This window comes from Capricornis sumatraensis, chromosome 7 (genome assembly GCF_032405125.1).
Source record: "Capricornis sumatraensis isolate serow.1 chromosome 7, serow.2, whole genome shotgun sequence".
Taxonomy (NCBI): domain Eukaryota; kingdom Metazoa; phylum Chordata; class Mammalia; order Artiodactyla; family Bovidae; genus Capricornis; species Capricornis sumatraensis.
The window spans coordinates 61,338,670-61,361,954 of record NC_091075.1 but is presented as its reverse complement, the minus strand read 5'-3'; the positions used below and the strand labels follow the sequence as shown (position 1 = coordinate 61,361,954).

The following is a 23,285-nucleotide window of genomic DNA, read 5'->3' as shown; positions in this document are numbered from 1 at the left end:
TTTAATAGAGATACCCCATATCCAGGGGCAAAGGAGCAGCCCCAGCAAGATGGTAGGAGGGGTGAATTCGCATTTAGAATCAAACCCCATTCCTGCCAGAGATGCTCAGAGGGCTCAAACAAACCTTGTGTGTACCAGGACTCAGGGCCCTCACAGAGACTGACACAGAACTGTGTTTGGGCGTTTCCTGTGGAGGTATAGGTCAGCTGTGGACTGCCACAGGTACAGAGGCTCTGGGTGGGGGTATGGCATAAACCCTCTTGGAGGACGTCGCCATTAACCCCACCACAGAGCCGCCAGAACTTACACAGGACTGGGAAATAGACTCTTGGAAGGCACAACAGAACCTTGTGCACCAGAACCCAGGAGAAAGGAGCAGTGACCCCAAAAGAGACTGACCCAGACTTGCCTGTGTGTCTAGGAGTCTCCAGCGGAGGCGTGGGTTGGTGGTGGCCTGCTGCAGGGTTGAGGGCATGGACTATAGCAGAACATGCATGGGATCTTTTAAAGAAGGTCACCATTATCTTCATTACCTCCACCATAGTTTGCTGCTAAGTCACTTCAGTCGTGTCCGACTCTGTGCGACCCCATAGACAGCAGCCCACCAGGCTCCACCGTCCCTGGGATTCTCCAGGCAAGAACACTGGAGTGGGTTGCCATTTCCCTCTCCAATGCATGAAAGTGAAAAGTGAAAGTGAAGTCGTTCAGCCGTGTCCAACCCTCAGGGACCCCATGGACTGCAGCCCACCAGGCTCCTCCATCCATGGGATTTTCCAGGCAGGAGTACTGGAGTGGGGTGCCATTGCTAGCAGGGAGGGAACACAGCTCCACCCATCAACAGAAAATTGGATTAAAGATATACTGAGCATGGCCCCGCCCATCAGAACAAGACCCAGTTTCCAGACTAAAAACCACAAACACTGAAAAACCAAAACCTCAGTAACCTCCATCAGAGGGCAGACAGACTGAAAACCACAATCACAGAAAACTAACCAATCTAATCACATGGACCACAGCCTTGTCTAACTCAATGAAACTATGAGCCATGCCATGTAGGGCCACCCAAGACGGACAGGTCATGGTGGAAAGTTCTGACAAAATCTGGTCCACTGGAGAAGGGAATGGCAAACCACTTCAGTATTCTTGCCTTGAGAACCCCATGAACAGTATGAAAAGGCAAAAAAATAGGACACTGAAAGATGAAGTCCCCAGGTCGGTAGGTACCCAATGTGCTACTGGAGATCAGTGGAGAAATAACTCCAGGAAGAATGAAGAGACAGAGCCAAAGCAAAACCAACACCCAGTTGTGGATAAGACTGGTGATGGAAGCATGGTCCAGTGCTGTAAAAAACAATATTGCATAGGAACTTGAAATGTCAGGTCCATGAATCAAGGCAAATTGGAAGTGGTCAAACAGGAGATGGCAAGAGTAAACGTCGACATTTTAGGAAACGGTGAACTAAAATGGACTGGAATGGGTGAATTTAACTCAGATGACCATTGTATCTACTACTGTGGGCATAGTCACCAAAAGACTCCAAAATGCAGTCCTTGGATGCAATCTCAAAAACAACAGAATGATCTTTCTTTGTTTCCAAGGCAAACCATTCAGTATCACAGCAATCCAAGTCTATGCCACGAACAGTAAAGCTGAAGAAGCTGAAATTGGACGGTTCTATAGAAGACCTTCTAGAAGTAACACCCAAAAAAGATGTCCTTTTCACTATAGGGGACTGGAATGCAACAGTAGGAAGTCAAGAAACACCTAGAGTAACAGGAACATTTGGCCTTGGAGTACACAATGAAGCAGGGCAAAGGCTAATAGAGTTTTGCCAAGAGAATGCACTGCTCATAGCAAACACCCTCTTCCAACAACACAAGAGAAGACTCTGCATGTGAACATCACCAGATGGTCAACACCGAAATCAGATTGATTATATTCTTCGCTGCCAAAGAAGGAAAAGCTCTATATAGTCAACAAAAACAAGACTGGGAGCTGACTGTGGCTCAGATCATGAACTCCTTATTGCCAAATTCAGACTTAAATTGAAGAAAGTAGGGAAAACCACTAGACCATTCAGGTATGACCTAAATCAAATCCCTTATAATTATGCAGTGGAAATGAGAAATAAGGGACTAGATCTGATAGAGTGCCTGATGAACTATGGACAGAGGTTTGTGACGTTGTACAGGATAGAGGAATGAAGACCATCCCCAGGAAAGGAATGCAAGAAAGCAAAATGGCTGTCTGAGGAGGCCTTACAAAATAGCTGTGAAAAGAAGTGAAGCAAAAAGCAAAGAAAAGGAAAGATATACCCATTTGAATGCAGAGTTCCAAAGAATAGCAAGGAGAGATAAGAAAGCCTACCTTGGTGATCAGTGCAAAGAAACAGAGGAAAACAATAGAATGGGAAAGACACAAGATCTCTTCAAGAAAGTTAGAAATACCAAGGGAACATTTCATGCAAAGATGGGCTCAATAAAGGACAGAAATGGTACGGACCTAACAGAAGCAGAAGGTATTTATAAGAGGTGGCAAGAATACACAGAAGAACTATACGAAAAAGAACTTCACGATCCAGATAATCACGATGTTATGGTCACTCACCCAGAGCCAGACATCCTGGAGTGCGAAGTCAAGTGGGCCTTAGGAAGCATCACTACTGACAAAGCTAGTGGAGGTGATGGAATTCCAGTTGAGTTATCTCAAATCATGAAAGTGCTGCACTCAATATGTCAGCAAATTTGGAAAACTCAGTAGTGGCCACAGGATTGGAAAGGTCAGTTTTCATTCCAGTCCGAAAGAAAGGCAATACCAAAGAATGCTCAAACTACCACACAATTGCTCTCATCTAACACGCTAGTAAAGTAATGCTCAAAATTCTCCAAGCCAGGCTTCAACAGTACATAGACCATGAGCTTCCAGATGTTCATGCTGATTTTACAAAAGGCAGAGGAACCAGAAATCAAACTGCCAACATCCGCTGGATCATTGATAAAGCAAGAGAATTCCAGAAAAAAAAATCTAATTCTGCTTTATTGACTAAGCCAAAGCCTTTGACTGTGTGGATCACCACAAATTGTGGAAAATTCTGAAAGAGATGGGAATACCAGACCACCTGACCTGCCTCTTAAGAAATCTGTATACAGCCTTTTCTTGTTTTTAATGGAGTGATTTTAAATATTTCAATACCGTTAAAGGGTACTAAGTGGCATTTTACTGGTAGTCCAGTGGCTAAGACTCCAGGCAGGGGCCCTGGTTTGATCTCTAGTTGGGGAACTAAATCCTACATGCTGAAACTACGAATTTGTATGCCACAGCTGAAAGTTCACATGCTGTAACTAAAGATCCCACATGCCACAGCTATTGATAAGACCCAGTATAGTGAAATAAATAAATAAATTCTTTAAGATATTAAAAGAGGTTGAAGATAGGTTAAGGGGAATAGAAGTATGATGGAGTACCATCAGTTTAAAAAAAATGGACCAGTAAGAAGAAAATCTTCCCCTATGATGTTAAAAAATGATAGATACAAATTAAAAGAAGTTAGAAAATAGGGTATGGAAAATTCCAGTTTTCCCTAAAAGCTCCATTGTTCTCCTTTAGGTCAAAAGTTAGGTAGTCTACTCAGGGGAAGAATTTAAAAAGGAGACCTAAGTTAGAATGATAAAGATTTATAGCAGTTGTTATAGGATAGGAAAGAAAGGGACACATGGAAGATTTCCCAAGCGGTTTTGAACATGCATTTGGATTGGTGATGATCTCTCGCTTCATCATACTCTGTGAAGTCTTTGGAGTATGTATTATTTACCTTATTTACAAATCAGTAAAATTACTTTCATAAAAAGAAGAATTATAGTTCTGGCTTCAAGATTTGGATCTGCCTCATATAACTTTTAGAACTATAATGGTGATCTCACCCATGCTGTAATGAAAGCAAATTATACCCGCCTTGTTGTACACTGTAGTTCCAGGATAGACCCTGAGACTCAGTTCACAATAAGTAGTCAGTAAACACATATTAAATAAATGCATGCACTGAAAATTATGCATAGTCAGATACACGTATAAATTTTATCAAATATTTGTAGTTTTGTTTATAAATTCATGTGTTTTATGGGATTTCTTTCTAATAGCTTAAATCAGAATATTTTTTTCAAAATGGAAATAATTTTTTTTTTTTAATACATAATGTCAACTGTGAAAAAGTTGGCTTAAAGCTCAACGTTCAGAAAACTAAGATCATGGCATTCAGTCCCATCACTTCATGGCAAATAGATGGGGAAAGAGTGGAAACAGTGTCAGACTTTATTTTTTTGGGCTCCAAAATCACTGCAGATGGTGACTGCAGCCAAGAAATTAAAAGACACTTACTCCTTGGAAGGAAAGTTATGACCAACCTAGACAGTATATTAAAAAGCAGAGACGTTACTTTGTCAATAAAGTCCATCTAGTCAAGGCTATGGTTTTTCCAGTAGTCATGTATGGATGTGAGAGTTGGACTATAAAGAAGCTGAGTGCTGAAGAATTGATGCTTTTAAAGTGTGGTGTTGGAGAAGACTCTTGAGAGTCCCTTGAACTGCAAGGAGATCCAACCAGTCCATCCTAAAGGAGACCAGTCCTGGGTGTTCATTGGAAGGAATGATGCTGAAGCTGAAACTCCAATACTTTGGCCACGTGATGCGAAGAGCTGACTCATTTGAAAAGACCCTGATGCAGGGAAAGATTGAGGGCAGGAGGAGAAGGGGACAACAGAAGATGAGATGGCTGGATGACATCACCAACTCGATGGACACGAGTTTATGTAAACTCGGGGATACTGACTGAAATTAAAAATGCCGACTATACAGGGGCTTCCTGGTGGCTAAGAATCTGCCTGTCAGTGCAGGAGACGAGAGTTTGATCCCTGTTCTGGGAAGATCCCGCGTGCTGCAGAGCGGCCAAGCCCATATGGCACACAACTATTGAGCCTGTGTTCTAGAGCCTAGGAAGTGTAGAATACTGAGCCCTCATGCCCCAACTACTGAAACCCAGATGCCCTAGAGGTCATACTCTGCAACAAGAGAAACCACCACAATGAGAAGTCTGTACCACCACTAGAGAGTAATCCCCGCACTCTGCAACTAGAGAAAAGTCTGAGCAGCGACAAGGACGCAGCATAACCAAAAATCAAAACATTTTTTCCAATAACTGACTGTACAAAGTGTTGACGTATATGTAACTAACAGTGTGTTGGTGATGTTGAAAGCAGTTTGTTTTAGCATCAGATTATCTCAACATTGTCTCATCTCAGGAATCCCACTATTAGACATTTGCGTATAAGAAAGGAAGACATCATTATGTCTTTGGGATTCCCTGGTGGCTCAACAGTGAAAGAATCTACCTGCAATGCAGAAAACACAGGTTTGATCCCTGGGTCAGGAAGATTCCTTGGATAAAGAAATGGCAACCCACTCCAGTAGTCATTCCTGGGAAATTCCACAACCAGAGGAGCCTAGCAGGCTACAGTTCATGGGATCACAGGGTCAGACATGACTTAGCAACTAAACCACCACCGCTACTTGTGTTTAAAGTGGAAATACCCAAAAGTCCATCAGTTGGTAATTGGATAAAAATACTGTGCCGAAGAATTGATGCTTTTGAACTGTGGTGTTGGAGAAGACTCTTGAGAGTCCCTTGGACTGCAAGGAGATCCAACCAGTCCATTCTGAAGGAGATCAGCCCTGGGATTTCTTTGGAAGGAATGATGCTAAAGCTGAAACTCCAGTACTTTGGCCACCTCATGCGAAGAGTTGATTCATTGGAAAAGACTTCGATGCTGGAAGGGATTGGGGGCAGGAGGAGAAGGGGATGACCGAGGATGAGATGGCTGGATGGCATCACTGACTCGATGGACATGAATCTGAGTGAACTCCCCGAGTTGGTGATGGACAGGGAGGCCTGGTGTGCTGCGATTCATGGGGTTGCAAAGAGTCGGACACGACTGAGCGACTGAACTGAACTGAACTGAACTGTGGTATATCTATACAACAAAATACTTACCAGCAATAGAGAGGAAGTTCATTCAGTGGTTCACACTGATCCTATGCAACAACATGGAGGAGTCTCAAAAGCATTATGTCACATAGAAGTTGTCAAACACAAAGTATATAAAATTTTATAAAAGGTAAAATTCTAGTGGAAGAAAGTTGATCAGTTAATGCCAGAGTAGGAAAAGGGAATTAACCACAGAAGTGTAAGGTAAGTTTTTGTGGTGATGACAGTTGTTTTATGTGTATATCGCTACAGTGATTCACCACTTTAGTTACACCCACTAGCATGGCTGTGATCAAAAAGTTGAGCTGGCAAGAATGTAGAAAAATTGGAACTTTCATGTTTTGCTAATGGGTGTAAAATGTTGGAGGTGCTTTGGAAAGCAGTTTGACAGTCCTGCAAAAGTTATGCACGGAGGTACCATATGTGTGTGCGTGTGCTCAGTCATGTGCAGCTCTTTGTGACCCCATGGAGTGTAGCCCACTCGAGTGGGTTGCTATTTCCTCTTCCAGAGGATCTTCCTGACCCAGGGAAAGATGAACCTTGAGAACTCCACTTACATGAAGTATTCAGAATAGGCAAATCTGTATAGCAGCACAAAGTAGATCAGGATGCTTAGGGCCGAAGGAGTTGGAGGTGAATAAGGAGTGACTTCTAATGGAAATTGGACACAACTGAGCACACACACACCTAATGGGGAAGGGGGTTTGTTTTGAGGTAGGGTGAAAGCTAAGTTTGTTGAATATTTGCCTGTACTGGGACATCACTAATGAGGAAATGAAATCTCAAGAATGAAGATCATGTTTGTTTTAACTTAAAATAGTATCTTGTTGACCAGGTAATTTCTAGTTTGTGGTGGTTAGTTGTATTTGAAAAACTAATAATGTTGAACATTAAATACTTTTAAATTGTTGATTCTGTGTGTGTATATATAGAGAGAGCGCACTGCTTCTCATGAATTGCTTTCAATTTCTTTGCTATAAATCTCTATGAGTGGAATTAGTGGTTCAGTAAATTAATTATGTGATTAATTCAGTGCCTTTGTTCATTTATGTGTTTACTATTTGCTTTTTGTTTTGAGTGAGTTCTCATTTGTCCATTTAGCAACTGCCATCCTAACATTTTTCTTAAAATTACAAATGATCTCCATTTATGGATATGAATATTACATTGCTTATACTTAAAAATACATATTTCTGGTACATTTGCCAGTTTTGTTGCTTTTCGTTAGAATTACTGTTACACATGGATGGGGAGAATAAACTAAAATAAGCTCATTTGTCATGTAGAGAGGAGAGTTTAAAAAATCACAGAATAACTTTTTCTTCCAGAAAATATTTAATTTGATGTTTAATAGAGTCTATATTCTGCTACAATGCAATTAAGATACACTAATCTAGTAGTGTTACTAATTTAGATTGTCTTATTTTAATAGTGCACTGGTAAAACTGATGAATAAATCAATAGAAGGGACAGCAGATGACGAAGAGGAGGGTGTAAGTCCAGATACAGCTATTCGTTCAGGACTTGAACTTCTTAAGGTATTTTTGAAACAGTTTTTCTGCAGTCATATTTTTTTTAATTCATTTTTTTTAATTGGTGGAAAGTTGCTTTACTATTTTGTGTTGGTTTCTGCTATACAACAGTGCAAATCAGTCATAATTATATATAGGAAGGCTCAGGAGGGAAAGGAGATCTCCTTTCCCTCCTGAGCCGTCCTCCCCTCTCCTTATCCCTCCCCTTTAGGTCATCATAGAGCACCTGGCTGAGTGGGCTCCCTGTGTTATTTAGCAACATCCCACTGACTGTTTTACACCTGACAGTATATATTTGTCAATACCACTTTCTCAACTTCTCCCACCCTCAACTTCCCCAGCTGTGTCCACAAGTCTGTTCTTTACTAGGCTCATCAATACCATTTTTCTAGATTCCATATGTATTCTGCAGTTATAATATGAATCACCTTAAAGATATGCAAGGGTCAGGATTTATTTCATTGGAAGTTATTCAAAAGATTAAAATTTGTAATACAACATTTTATAAAAATGACATGTTTTCTGAATTATACTAATGTAATTATTTTACATTATAAAATAATATTTTTGGAGTTTTGCTGTTTCATTCATCATATGCATGCCTGCTATGCTTATAACAGTATGTGCTAACTGATTTGGTCTTACCTTTCAAATAACCTGCATATTGGTTAGTAGGATTGCTCACAGGAATTACTATAATACATCACTATCTGATTGGGATTTTTTTTTTTTTAAACAATTGGTAAACAGTTGCCAAAGAGGTCAGAGAATTGGACAATTAGAGCCATAATTTAGTCTAGAGGGGGAGCACAGCATCCTCAAAGAGAATAATTTGGGGCATGTTTTAGGGATTGTGGATGTAGCCTGAGTAGTTAGAAGTATTGCTTTGAGGAGTGACAGAAGACAAGATTGGTTCCACATGGTGGAAATAAAAGTTTTTTAAACAGAGGAAAATCATCTTTAAGGCAAACATTTTTAATAGGTTGTTTGATTCAGCTTTTCAAATTTAAATCCTCATTTTTCTCTGAATATTTAAAACCTCATAAGTAAATATTATCACTCTGAACCCTACCAAATGAGATACTCTCTCCACTTTATAATCAGTTTTAAAAATGCTTATATAATAAGTTAATGAGGGCTACATACTCCATTCCCTACCTCTTTATTTTTCTTTTAGGCCTTATTCCATGTGTCATGCTGACTAAATTGTTTTTGCTTCATGGAAGGTAAACTTTGTAGACACATTATCTCTAACTTGCTGGAAATTCCTTAAGGATAGCTTAGAACTTATGTCTTAATAAATAAAGGGAACAATTATTTATGTTTGTAATCATGATTAAAATTTTTCAATAACAACTACTTATGAGTAAATTTTTTGTGATGGATTTCACTTAAAATATTTTCTTATAGGTTATCTTTTGCCAATGAAATAAAGCCTAGTGTTAGCATTTTGTTCCTAGTGTTAGCATTTCACTCCCATGAAAAAGGAGCCACATTTCCCACATTCCCAGTATCAGAATAGACTAAGAGGTAAGGAAGAAAACAGGACCAGGGCTGTCGGTCAAGAACTGTTCGCCACAACTGACCTCAAGGGAGACTACATGGTACAGTCTTGATTGTATTGCTAGCATGTGCAGCTCATAATTTAAGTTTTATTTCTAGTAGAAAACAGTTCTTTTAATGGATTATAACCATTGTCTGTACTTAAAACATTATATCTGTTCCTTTAGGTTCTGTCTTTCACACATCCTACCTCGTTCCACTCTGCAGAGACGTATGAGTCCCTGTTGCAGTGCCTCAGAATGGAAGATGACAAAGTAGCAGAAGCCGCTATACAGATTTTTAGAAACACAGGCCACAAAATAGAAACAGACCTACCCCAAATACGATCGTGAGTACGCTCTTTCTTATGATAAACACAAGAGTTCTCCAAGTGTGGGAATCTTAGGGTCATTGTTTCCCTTAGGAACACGTTGAGGAGGAAAGATGACTTTTATTTAGAAGCTGCTTTTCTGTATCCTTTGTTTTCCTCTTTTCTCTGTCTGACTTATCTCCTCTACCATTCAATATGGGCAGAGGAACAACCTAAAATTTTTATTTTAAATATTAATATTGATTATCTAAAGCTACCACAGAATTTAGGATTACTATATCTTTCTAATTTATTTCTTTTTTTCCAACTCCAAATTCAGTAGGTACTGCCTTCATATCTCACTCAAGAATTGTATAATCAAAGGTGCTTAATGAAATGTTCATTAGTTGCTTAGTTGTTGGTCATGGTTCTTTTATCTCTCTAGAGTACTTCCCCTCTCCTCATAAGAATGAAGTACATTTTGGTATTTTTACTTTAGCAGCTTTAAGAGGTTGCCTTAGGATCAAAATTTGTACTGAGAGTGTGATGTCTTTTGGAGGAAGAGCACATTGCTGATAGCTATTATAATCAGATGTTCAAGTTATTTATATAAATAGTTTGAGGTAAATTCAAATCAAACCCATTTTTCCTCATGATATATTAATAGAATAAGAGAATTCCTGATTCCTTAAGTTTTTATTGGATTTGTGAGCTAATAGTTTAATTTGAGAAATAATTCAACATTTATTGTATATCCTTTTCATCGTCAGCACTGTAGTGGCTAATATAAAAGATTACCACTGTCAGTCCCTGCTGTCAAGGAGTTTATACTCTAGGAATGATAATTTTTATCTTTGTACATTATAGGAAAAATGATTGACACAGTGGGCTAAAGTTACTGTGAATTTTACAAAGTGGGAAAATGTATACTCTTTTTAAGGTGAAGGATATACTTAAAGGAATTCTGTCCCAGAAGGAACAGTAGAAGAGGTAACTTTGGACATGAGGAATAAAACCTCTTGTTCTTAAGACTTGTTCTTTAGTCAATAAGTGGTGTCTGACTCCTTGTGACACCGTGACCTACAGCACGCCAGGCTTCCCTGTCCTTCATTATCTCTCAGAGTTTGTTCAAACTCATGTCCACTGAGTCAGTGATGCCATCCAACCATCTCATCCTCAGTCACCCGCTTCTACCCTCAATCTTACCCAGCATCAGGGTCTTTTCCAATGAATTGGCTCTGCGTATCAGGTGGTCAGAGTATTGGAGCTTCAGCTTCAGCATCAGTTCTTACAGTGAATATTCAGAGTTGATTTCCTTCAGGAATGACTGGTTTGATCTTCTGTCCAAGGGACTTTCAAGAGTCTTCTGCACCACCACAATTCAGAAGCATCTATCCTTCAGCACTCAACCTTCTTTATAGTCCAACTCTCATATCCATACATGACTACTGGAAAAACCGTAGCTTTGACTATACAGACCTTTGTCGGCAGTGATTTCTCTGCTTTTTAATATGCTGTCTAGGTTTGTCATAGCTTTTCTTAAGACTGATCGGGAAGGAAGGAGGGAATTATTGAGAAAGCAGAGAAGCACAACACTGCAGACCTCAGTAACAACGCTGGTTGTGTAACTGGATTATCAGTTCAGTTCAGTCGCTCAGCCGTGTCCGACTCTTTGCGACCCAATGAATCGCAGCACGCCAGGCCTCCCTGTCCATCACCATCTTCTGGAGTTCACTCAGACTCACGTCCATTGAGTCCGTGATGCCATCCAGCCATCTCATCCTCGGTCGTCCCCTTCTCCTCCTGCCCCTAATCCCTTCCAGCATCAGAGTCTTTTCCAACTTCGCATGAGGTGACCAAAGTACTGGAGTTTCAGCTTTAGCATCATTCCCTCCAAAGAAATCCCAGGGCTGATCTCCTTCAGAATGGACTGGTTGGATCTCCTTGCAGTCCCAGGGACTCTCAAGAGTCTTTTCCAACCTCACAGTTCAAAAGCATCAATTCTTCGGCGCTCAGCCTTCTTCACAGTCCAACTCTCACATCCATACATGACCACAGGAAAAACCATAGCCTTGACTAGACAGACCTTAGTCGGCAAAGTAATGTCTCTGCTTTTGAATATACTGTCTAGGTTGGTCATAACTTTTCTTCCAAGGGGTAAGCGTCTTTCAATTTCGTGGCTGCAGTCACTATCGGCAGTGATTTTGGAGCCCAAAAAATAAAGTCTGACACTGTTTCCACATCTATTTCCCATGAAGTGATAGGACCGGATGCCATGATCTTCGTTTTCTGAATGTTGAGCTTCAAGCCAACTTTTTCACTCTCCTCTTTCACTTTCATCAAGAGGCTTTTTAGCTTCTCTTCACTTTCTGCCATAAGGGATGTCATCTGTATATCTGAGGTTGTTGATATTTCTCCCGGCAATGTTGATTCCAGCTGTGCTTCTTCTAGTCCCGCATTTCTCATGATGTACTCTGCATAGAAGTTAAATAAGCAGGGTGACAGTATACAGCCTTGATGTACTCCTTTTCCTATGTGGAACCAGTCTGTTGTTCCATGTCCAGTTCTAACTGTTGCTTCCTGACCTGGATTATAGCACACTAGAAAAACAAGGAGAAAGGTTAAGGTTGACCTATGCATCATCCTTTCATTAGGCTAAGAGGAATTAATATATTTAATGACAGTTTACTCAAAACTCTTACCTTCTTTTGTTACTAACTGGTCTTATTTATAAGAACCGTTACCTTGGTAAATGAATTTGAAAGAAAGACTTCAGCAGTGCTCAGTCAAGGAATGTATTGATATTTGTGCATGAAAATCCTTTTCATTATTCTAAACTGTATGGAGAGAAATATGGCACATTCATAAATTTCAAGGTAGACTTCACACTGACTAGCATATGTTCCAGTTTTTTGATTGAGGTGCATAAAGGTTTAGAGTACTGCTCTTAATATCTAGCCTTCCATTATTACAAGACAAGGGTCCCGAACTGCCAGGCCACAGATCAGTACTGATTCCATAGATCAGTACTCAGCAGGAGGTGAGCAGCAGGGGAGCAAGCAGAGCTTCATCTGTATTTAGAGCTGCTTGTGTTACCGCCTGAGCTCTACCTTCTGTCAGATCAACGGCAGCTTTAGATTCTCACAGAAACATGAACCCTTCCGTGAACTGCACATGTGCGTGCTTCTTTTGAGAATCATCCTGAAACCATCTTCCCCTCCCTATCCATGGTAAAAATTGTCTTCCACAGACTGGTCCCGTGCCAGAAAGGTTGAGGACCACTGTTATAGTTTGACTCTTTTTCACTATTGCACTTGATTTGAAGAGAGTCACTTAACATTTTGATGTATATTTTATGTAATGTTTTATCTTATCCATTTGATGTATATGCCAATTTTTTGTATTTTGATAGAAACAGGCCATAATTTATTTGCATACTTTCTCTCACTGGTATGTTCTTACCTGTTTTTAAATGAAACTTGGCCTTTTGCTACTTTTTTCCCCTTGTCTGCTTTAAAACAACTGAAGAGGATTGTGAGAGAGAAGTGGAAAATTTAGGAGTATTTTCTTAGAAGACAAATGTGAAAATATGGCATGGGGCAATTTTAGATTATAAATTAAAGGTAGCTTGTTTACTTCTCCATACTTATGAGGTAGCATTAAAAAGAAAATTGTTTTCTGGAGTAGCCCTTTTATTCTAGAGGCATACGTATAGGCAATGCCTATATGTATAAGGCATTTCTTATATTGTACTTGAGGACAGGGAAAGGGGGTTTAAATCTTTTTATAGATCAAGAAGTTTAGAAGAGAAGCTTTCTTCACGCATACCTCCAAATAGTTACTGATGAAGTAGGAGACAACCAAAAGAACTACTTGTGGTTTATGGGCTTTTTAAAAATAAACTATGATTTTTTTTTTCTTCCAGGACCTTAATTCCCATTTTACATCAGAAAGCAAAGAGAGGAACTCCACACCAAGCAAAACAGGCCGTTCACTGTATACATGCCATATTCACAAATAAAGAAGTCCAGCTTGCACAGATTTTTGAGGTATATATAATTACATATGATGTGTTTTTGTTGATTTTTATTTTTATTTTCTGTGATTTGATGAAGCTAAAAAGTCACTTTTTTTTTAAGCTCTTTAGTCCCACTCTAAAATATAAGTTCCATGGGAGCAGAGACTCTGTTTTATTCAGCACTTTAGATATTCCCAGCCTTTAGATCTGACTATGTGTTCAGATACTACACACTGAAGGGTGTTTTATGTATTTTGTGTTACAGTATTTTACTTAATTTTTGCTTTACTGGCTCAGTGGTCCATTTAGCTTGAGAAGCTATTATGGACCTGACAACCCTACTTGAAAATTAGTTTTGTTTGCCTTTCCTTATGCATGATCCTTTGCCTGATTCGACTACTAGAAAGGTATTCCTATGGTCATAAACTGAATACAATATGAACAGAACCCAGTGGACTTAAATATTACGATCCATGGGCATTTTAAATGTTCCCACACGACAAGAAACCCACCAACATAACTGACTTAAAAATAAAACTGATTTGACCGTGGAAGAATTTTCTTGTTTTTACTTTATGTGGGTTTTACTTTTCCCTTTCTTTTTATATTGTTTCAATCTTATTAAATTTCAGTAGGTGAAATAAGAATCAAGTGTCTAATATGACTGAAGTTACTTTTAATCGTCTCTTTAGAACAGATTTTTTGGGGGCACAATAAATTCAGGAGAACTTGGGAACATACACTGTTCTGTACAATGTCTAAATATCTATAAAACAAACTAGTAATTTTGACTGTTTTATTTTTATAGCCACTCAGTAGGAGTCTGAATGCTGACGTGCCAGAACAACTTATAACTCCGTTAGTTTCATTGGGCCACATTTCTATGTTAGCACCAGATCAGTTCGCTTCCCCAATGAAATCTGTAGTAGCAAATTTTATTGTTAAAGATCTACTGATGAATGACAGGGTAAGTTTCTCATTAAATTTAGAATCATAAGATTAAGACTGTCTACATCTTTATTTGTCACAGAAACAACATGTCTGCTTTTCTCTGTGTATGATTTTTATTTGTTACTTAAAGTAACATCTTGCTGTGTAGCTATTACGAGAATTTTTCTTTAAGAAAAAATTGAGAACGTGAGATGGATGAATCATGAAGTAAAAAATAGAATCCTCAGTATTCAAACTCAAAAAAAAAAACCTGCCAATTCGCTCTTCTTTATCCTCCCTCCATTTGAATACAGTAGTGAAAGCTGCGGGAGCATGGCCAGGCTCGTTCCTACTCCGCAATTTCGTATTGCTCTCCGTAGCACTGGTGGACAAGGCTGGCAACAAGTGTGAAGTTTGACACTTCTTAGGTGGTGGCTTGATTGTTCACAAGTTCTCTTTTAAGATGGTTCTGTTTTTTGTATGTAGTAAAATATACATAATATAAACTTTGCCATTTTACCCCATTTATGTGTACAGTTCACTTACATTATATACACCCATGTTCTTACTGGTTTTTTGTTTTATTAAAAACAAACAAGTTTGATAACATATGAATACACCCATATACACAAGGAGTAACCCAGGAAAGCCAAGTAAATTTGTGGTCCAAGCCACCACCTAAAATATACATCCACATTGTTATGTAATCATTGCCACTACTTGTTTTCAGAACTTCATCATTTCGGAGAGAAGCTCTACATCCATTAACCAGTAACTCCCCATTAGCTCCTCCCTGCCAACCTCTGGTAACATCTATTCTACTTGCCTCCTTTATGAATTTGCTTATTCTAGATAACTTCTTATCATACAATATTTATCCTTTTGCATCTGGCTTATTTCTGTCGATATAATGGTTTCAAGACTTCATTTTGTGCCACAGTAATATTCCATTGTATGTTTAACCTATATTTTGTTTATTCATCTATTGATATATACTTGAGTGTTTTCTACCTTTTAACTGTTGTGAATAATGCTGATATGAACATTTGAGTCCCTGATTTTGGGGATATATGCCTAGGAGTGGAATTGCTGGATCATATGACCATTCTATGCTAAACTTTTTGAGGGGCTGCTGAACATTTTTCCACAGTGTCTATACCATTTTACATTCCCAGCAGCCATACACAAAGCTTCCATTTTCTACACATCTTGGCCAACACTTACTCTTTACTTGGTTTTTTAATCATAGTCAACCTGGTAGTTGCAAAGTAGTATCTTGTGGGCTTGGTTTGTGTCCCTAATGGCTAGTGATTTTTTTTTTCATGTGCTTATTGGCTGTTTATATATCTTTGAATATTGAATCTTTTGCCCACTTTGAATTGAACTGTTTGTTGTTGAGTTGTAAAAGTTCTTTATATATTCTGAATATTTATATACTGAATCCAAGAATAGAAAGATTTTCCCCTGTACCTTCTTGTGATAGTTTTTTAGTTGTAACTCTTAAGATCTTTGATCCAGTGTTAAAGTTAATTTTTATATATGATATAACAGTCCAGCTTCATTCCTTTGCTTGTGGCTATATCTAGTTTTGCCAGCACCATTGAGGAACTGAGGAGACTGTTGTTTTCCCAATAATTGGTGTTAACACTCTTGTTTGAAATCAGCTGAGCATGTATGTGAGAGTTTCTGCTTCATTCTGTTGGTCTGTGTGTCCATACTTACATCAGTACCACCCATGCTGTCTTGATCACTATAGATTGGTAAGTTAAGTTTCAAAGTCAGGAGGTTTTAGCCTTCCAACTTTGTTCTTCTTTTCCAGACCCTATTTGGTGGCTTTCTTGTGGGGTTCCTAGAGCACAGTGTTGTTCAGCATGAAAGCCTTAATGAGAAAAATTTTTAATTTTTTTCTAAAAGTTAAATTTATTTAATTTTCTGTAGTCAACAGGTGAGAAGAATGGAAAATTATGGTCTCCAGATGAAGAGGTTTCCCCTGAAGTACTAGCAAAGGTAAAATTGAGTAGAACTTGATGACTGTTATGCTGAAATAATGAACATTTATAAATATCCTTAAAAAAAAAAACTAACACTTAAAAAGCATTTTAAATAAGGTGCTTTATTTTTAAACCAAAAGTTGTGTGTTTCTCAAATTGCTGTTGTCCTTAAAGTTAGTTACATATAGATACATGTCAGCTTGTTTTGTAGATCTTCCTGCCTTGCTGAAATGATTTCAGTGAGGCTGTTTTACATAGAGATTGTAGAATATTGATGTGAGAAGCACCTCAGGTCTAGCCTCATTACCACTTTTTATCTACAGGCATATGAATATTAATTTGGCAAAAACAGATGACTGTCATCATATTGGTAACTTTTGATAGACGTAAATTATCCCTCAATAAAGCTAATTTTTAAAGTGGTAGTCCTTGGAAAAGGAAATGGCAACCCACTCCAGTGTTCTTGCCTGGAGAATCCCAGGGAAAGAGGAGCCTCGTGGGCTGCAGTCTACGGGGTTGTGCAGACACGACTGAAGCGACTTAGCAGCAGCAGCAGCATGTATGTATATACACACACACATTTACATAATGTATATATATGTGTATATGAATGTATATATTTATGTTCAACCCTTCACTGAACACAGCTAAAATGGTAGATTAAAATATTAAGTTTAAACTATTGAGGCATGAATAACTTAGGAATTAATGGGTCAAAAAATAAAATAGAAATACTTGAGGTGTAGGGTGTACAGTATCCATTTTTCCCCTGAGATCATTGTCTTACTCCAGAAAATGAAAACTTTCCTTTTGACAGTCTTAAAGTTCCTGAAAGACAGAACCCAAATAAAGGCCAACAAAGGTATACACCCTTAAGGTCAAGGTGACATAGAAATGCAAAGTCCTTGAAGAAATATAACCTTAGATCAAGGCTTGAACTTGGGTAAATGTGGTTGAGACTGGTAGGGCCGCAGGGTTCCTACAGAAGCAAACACCAATTCTCTGGAAGAAAGTGCATTTATCATGATCTTCAGATTCCTACAAATGATTTTTCATACATAATATCTAATAATTAAATCATGAGTCAAAGAAGAAATTATAGTGTGAATTAGAAAAAGGGCTTGTCATCAAGATGGCTCCTTCTTACAAAAACACCAGAATCACAACTAACTGCCAAACAACCATCAAAAAAGATTTAAACAAAAAAAATGTAGGGTATACCAAAAGAAATAGCCTATACACAAAGATAAAGAAGAAACCACAACAAGACGGTAGGAGGGACACATGCGATAAAATCAAATCTCATATCCACAAGGTGGATGATCCACAAACTGAAAAATAATTATACCACAGAAGTTCTCCCACAGGAGTGAAAGCCCTGAGCCCCATGTCAGGCTTCCCAGCCTGGTGGTCTGGCAACAGTAGGAGAAGGCTCCAGAGAATCTGGCTTGGAAGGCCAGTGGTATTTGATTGCAGAAATTCCACAGGACTGGGGGAAACAGAATATCTACTCTTGGAGGGTACATACAAGGTCTAGTGTGCACCAGGACCCAAGGGAAAAAGCAATAACTGATAGAAAAAGGAGACAACCTAGAAGGGTGGGATTGTGGGGGGTGTGGGGGCCTCATGGGAGGAAGGGTTAAGAGGATGAGGCTATTATACTTATAGCTGATTCATGTTGTTTTACAGCAGAAAATAACATTGTAAAGGAATTATACTCCAATTAAAAAGTAAATTTAAAAAATAAAAACCATAATGTGATAAAAAAAGAAGAAATAAAAATAAAGTGGTAGTCTTGGGATTTAAAACAAGACTTCTTTATCATCTTATCTGATGATCTATCTCACCTTGAATAGTTCCATAGGCATCATTTATTCCATCAGTTCCTTTTTCCAGGTTGTCGATAAATAAATGTAGTAAATGATATCTACATTCTTTAGCTAGTTCTTACATACATTTCATAACAGTCTTGAGTATAAGGCTCCAAGCAGTTATGACTACAAATAATTACAAAATCTCCTGGGTTTTTTGATCAAAATAGTTCTTCAGTACTATAAGAAATATTAAAGTCTGTCTAGTTATTTTTAACCACTACAATCTGTGTAGTTTAGTTATTTTTAAAAAATACATCAGTATTTTTAAATGATTTGAAAAGCAAGTGTCCAGGTGCAAGAAGTCTGAATTCAGAAGCCAGAGCCTGGGTACGCTATCTATCATAGTAATGTGTTTTAGGTTACCTTGCTGCTGCTGCTAAGTCGCTTCAGTTGTCGCCGACTCTAGGTTGCCTTACTTATTAGAAATAAGAATGCCTCCCTCACAGAGTTGTTTGGTAGATTAAATAAAATAATACATGTACAAATCTGGGGGAAGCACCTGGCATAAACAGAATTAAGTATTAGTTCTTATTATCCTACAGACTTGTTTAATAAAACATGTCTGCTGGCAGTTAAGTAATCTCACTAATGTAATTAACATAAATCTTCCCTTTAAGTGGAATTTTAAGTTGCTTTCTTCTTTTAGCATGTTAATATTTTATAGGTACAGGCAATTAAACTTCTGGTAAGATGGCTGTTGGGTATGAAAAACAACCAGTCTAAATCTGCCAATTCAACTCTTCGGTTATTATCAGCAATGTTGGTTAGTGAGGGTGACCTGACAGAGCAGAAGAGGATCAGGTGAGATTTTTCTTTCCAATTTTTTTTAGCTTCAAGATGTTGGTAGAGCTTCCATAAAAATTATTTACTTAATATTAGCTGTTGTAATTGCACTATGTGTTTTGTGTTTCAGTTATGTACTTACTTCAGGTTTATATCTCAATAATGGTGTATTTTCATTTCTAAAGACTGACCTTTTTCCAGTAAATTTGTAGTCATAATCATTATAGCAGTGTTAAACACTATGAAAAGCATTGCTGTAAAAACAGATAAAATTCAGTTCCTGCCTTTAAGCAACCTACCCTGTAAGTATAGTGGTTGAACAAGTATAGTGTTTTGGTGCCATGAAAGGAATAAAAATTTCAGTGTAGATTCAAAGAAGAAAGACTTGCAGCCTCTTGGTGGTTTGCAGAAGACTAATCAAGGGTTTGCAAATGCCAAAACAAATTTGTTTCCATTTCTACACATGTTCAGTCTTCAAATCTGTGAAATCACCATTTCTTCTTTCTGTACCTTTTAAGATGAAAATAAAAGTGAAATTTTTCATTTACTGGTTTTCATGTGAAATAACTGAAAAATTCTACTTGTGATGCATTCTTTAAAATTTGTGTTAGAGGATAGACTTAACTATTCATTTATGCTTTCAGTATTTATTGAACACTATCATGCCAGGTACTGCCAAACCTTTTAAACATACAATAATTTCTTCCTCTAAGGAATATTCATTCTGTTGGAGGAGATAGGAAATGCACAATTACATTCAGTAGAGATACTGAATGCTTTGATAAACTGGAGAAAACAATCAAAAATCATTTTTATCGTAAGCCAAGAGTAGCTTTGCATGAACAGATTGAAGAGTAAGGACAGCAAGTTTTAAATTTGGGGAAACCATGTACAGTGTGTCCCAAAGGCTTAATGATGAGCTCTTACAAGTCAGTGATAAATAGGCAGGATCCCCAGTAAAGATGAAGATTATATATTGCCAGTTTATCTTTTAAAAAAATGTTTAACATCACTAAATACAATAAATACAATTTTAACTTAAGTGGAACCTCTTGTCAAATCATCAAAAAGAAATTTTTTGAGCAATCATTACTCTATAGGATCAGGGAAAACGGTTTCCCTCACTACTACTGTGAAAATAAATGGGCATAGTCTTGGCAGCACAGTTTGGCATTTTGTTTCTGAGTCCTTAAAAATATTAATATTATTCTTTGGCTTTATTTTTATGTTCATGAAATTTAAAGAATCATATAAAAATATACATACTAACATGTTCTTTCCAGTGTTTTGTTTTGTTTTTATCACAAAACATAGGAGAATGGTCAGTTGTGGAACATGCATATTATGAAATATTAGGCAGATCTTACTTAATTAAACATTGTGTATCCCATCAGAGAAGGCAATGGCACCCCACTCCAGTACTCTTGCCTGGAAAATCATGGACGGAGCAGCCTGGTGGGCTGCAGTCCATGGGATCGCTAGGAGTCGGACACGACTGAGTGACTTCTCTTTCACTTTTCACTTTCATGCATTGGAGAAGGAAATGGCAACCCACTCCAGTGTTCTTGCCTGGAAAATCCCATGAACGGAGGAGCCTGGTGGGCTGCAATCCATGGAGTCGCTAAGAGTCGGACACAACTTATCAACTAAACTTTCACTTTTCACTTTCATGCATTGGAGAAGGAAATGGCAACCCACTCCAGTGTTCTTGCCTGGAAAATCCCAGGGACGGAGGAGCCTGGTAGGCTGCAGTCCATGGGGTCGCTAAGAGTTGGATGCGACTGAAGTGACTTAGCAGCAGCATGTATCCCATAGTTTAGCTTGGACTCTGGAATCAGAAACTTACTCAATTTCCTGTTCCATTTACTAGTTGTATAAACTTGCATGAGTCAATTTTCCAAGCCTCAGTTTCCCCATCTTCCAGAGTAATGCACCCAGATAGTAGCATTAGTAATTTTTTAAATTCCTGAATCATTTGCCTCAGAAGCCATTTGAGAGTCCTTCAGTGTTAACCAGTGCTCACTTTGATGGTCATGTGGTCCAAGAGTGCCATGTTTTCTCCTCTTGTATGTTAAATAATAGTCCCTTGTGGATTTAGGGCAGCTTTCCACATACTTTGAAGTCTTTAAAATATCAAAGCTATGTTATGTTCCATTTAGCAGGTGAAGTAAGAAGATTGTTCTTTCACCACATCAGCGTCACATTTTACTATTTAGGTAGTTTAAGTTGACTGGGTAAGGAGTGGGGATTCCTGGGCCTTCTAGATTCCCTTAGAAAACTTCCTGCTGGAAAGGAAAGTCTGCCTCAGAGACTAGTACCTGAGAGACACTGGCTCTCACCTCCATATTCTTTCCTTTTAGATGTTTGTCTGATGCCACCTCCTTTAGGGTACAAATCACTTCCTAATTCATAGCGCTTCCGTTTCATCAGACATATCTAGGCTTAAGATTGATTTCTATTATGTTTGTAAAATGTGTGTGTGTGCTTAGTTGCTCAGTTGTGTCCGACTCTTTGCAACACCATGAACTATAGCCCACCAAGCTCCTCTGTCCATGGGGATTCTCCAGGCAAGAATACTGCAGTGGGTTACCATGCCCTCCTCCACGGGATCATCTCAACCCACAGATCAAACTCAGGTCTCCTGCATTGCAGGCGGATTCTTCACCATCTTAGCCACCAGAGAAGCCCCTGTGTAAAATATGTGTATGCATTTAAAATTGTGGTAAATAGATTTTAAATGATAAGTGAATTTTAATTTCTCAGTTTTTAGTATCAAGTTTTCTTTGATACATGTGAATGCCTCTTAAAATGAGAAATACAGTTCCTAGTGTAAATGGTTCTCGCTAGTGTTGCAGTTGGTGCTATTGTAAATGAAAGCAGAGTTCCTTAGTTATAGTAGAGGATCTAAGCTAAAATGGAACTAAAAATGAAGGCAGCCATTAAAAAGAAGGAAATTTTGCTATTTGATGCAACATGAATGGGCCCAGAGAGTATTATGCTTAGTGAAATAAGTCAAAGATAATATTGTATGTTATCACTTATATGTGGAATCTAAAAATTAAAACTAGTGAATATAGCAAAGAGACTCACAGATACAAAAAACAAACTAGTGGTTACCACTGGGGAGATGGGAGTGGGGAGGAGCAAGGTAGGGGATTAAAAGATACAAACTACTACATATAAAATAAGCTTCAGGGATATATTGTACAACATGGAAAATATAGCCAAGATTTTATAACTGTAAGTGGACTATAATCTATAAAAATTTTGAATCGCTATTTTGTACATCTGAATTTAATATAATCAGCTATACCCAAGTAAAATAAGTAAATAAAAATTTTTTAATGAAGGCAGATAAATGTAACATCAGATAGTCACAATGATTTGAGCCTTCTTCCCTGTGTTCAGTTCAAGGACTCAAAGGATCTTTCCCATACTTGTACATTATGTCAATTTAAGTGTAAATTATGCTAAAGACCTTAGCAGTCAAAAAGGGATCAAAGCGCTTTATGAATGATAATGGTTATAGGAAATGTTTCTTTCTTTCTTGTTTGTTTATAGTAAATCTGATATGTCTCGCTTGCGATTAGCTGCTGGTAGTGCCATAATGAAGCTTGCTCAGGAACCTTGTTACCATGAAATTATAACCCCAGAACAATTTCAGCTCTGTGCACTTGTTATTAATGTAAGTAACAGTCTTATTTTGTCATTTACTTGGTCTTCAACATTAAATTATATTAATACGATTATATACTTAATACAGATTAAGTATCCATTTACTCTGGATGTATGCACAAAAGGGATTGCTATTATTACTATTCTAACCAGTTATCTCCCCACAATTTTTACTTCCTTAGTATAATTATATCTTTTTTTAAAATGAAGACATTAAGAATACTTAAAGTGTTCTTTTGTAAATGTTTGCCAGTTTTTAGAAAACTAAATAGGGGTTTTTGTTAATGATTTTAAAAGTACTAATATTTTTAAGTAGTTTTGGTTTTGTGCTGCTGTAGGATGAGTGCTATCAAGTAAGGCAGATATTTGCTCAGAAGCTACACAAGGCACTTGTGAAGTTATTGCTCCCATTGGAGTATATGGCCATCTTTGCCTTGTGTGCCAAAGATCCTGTGAAGGAGAGAAGAGCACACGCACGGCAGTGTTTACTGAAAAATATCAGTATACGCAGGGAGTACATTAAACAGAACCCCATGGCTACTGGTAAGTAACTTTCAAAGTGCTCAGTGTGCAAATATATCTTGTCAATGTAT

At 38.0% G+C, this 23,285-nt stretch overlaps 1 protein-coding gene across 1 annotated transcript in view; it reads left to right on the top strand.

Annotated features, from left to right (window-relative positions):
* Positions 1–23,285, top strand: part of PDS5A (PDS5 cohesin associated factor A) — a 115,523-nt gene that overhangs the window by 76,544 nt on the left and 15,694 nt on the right. The window contains exons 17-24 of the mRNA XM_068974907.1: positions 7,470–7,575; positions 9,300–9,460; positions 13,347–13,470; positions 14,248–14,406; positions 16,308–16,376; positions 18,899–19,035; positions 22,579–22,702; positions 23,031–23,235. Of these exons, the coding sequence (XP_068831008.1) occupies positions 7,470–7,575; positions 9,300–9,460; positions 13,347–13,470; positions 14,248–14,406; positions 16,308–16,376; positions 18,899–19,035; positions 22,579–22,702; positions 23,031–23,235 (1,085 nt within the window). The remainder of the gene's footprint in view (positions 1–7,469; positions 7,576–9,299; positions 9,461–13,346; positions 13,471–14,247; positions 14,407–16,307; positions 16,377–18,898; positions 19,036–22,578; positions 22,703–23,030; positions 23,236–23,285) is intronic.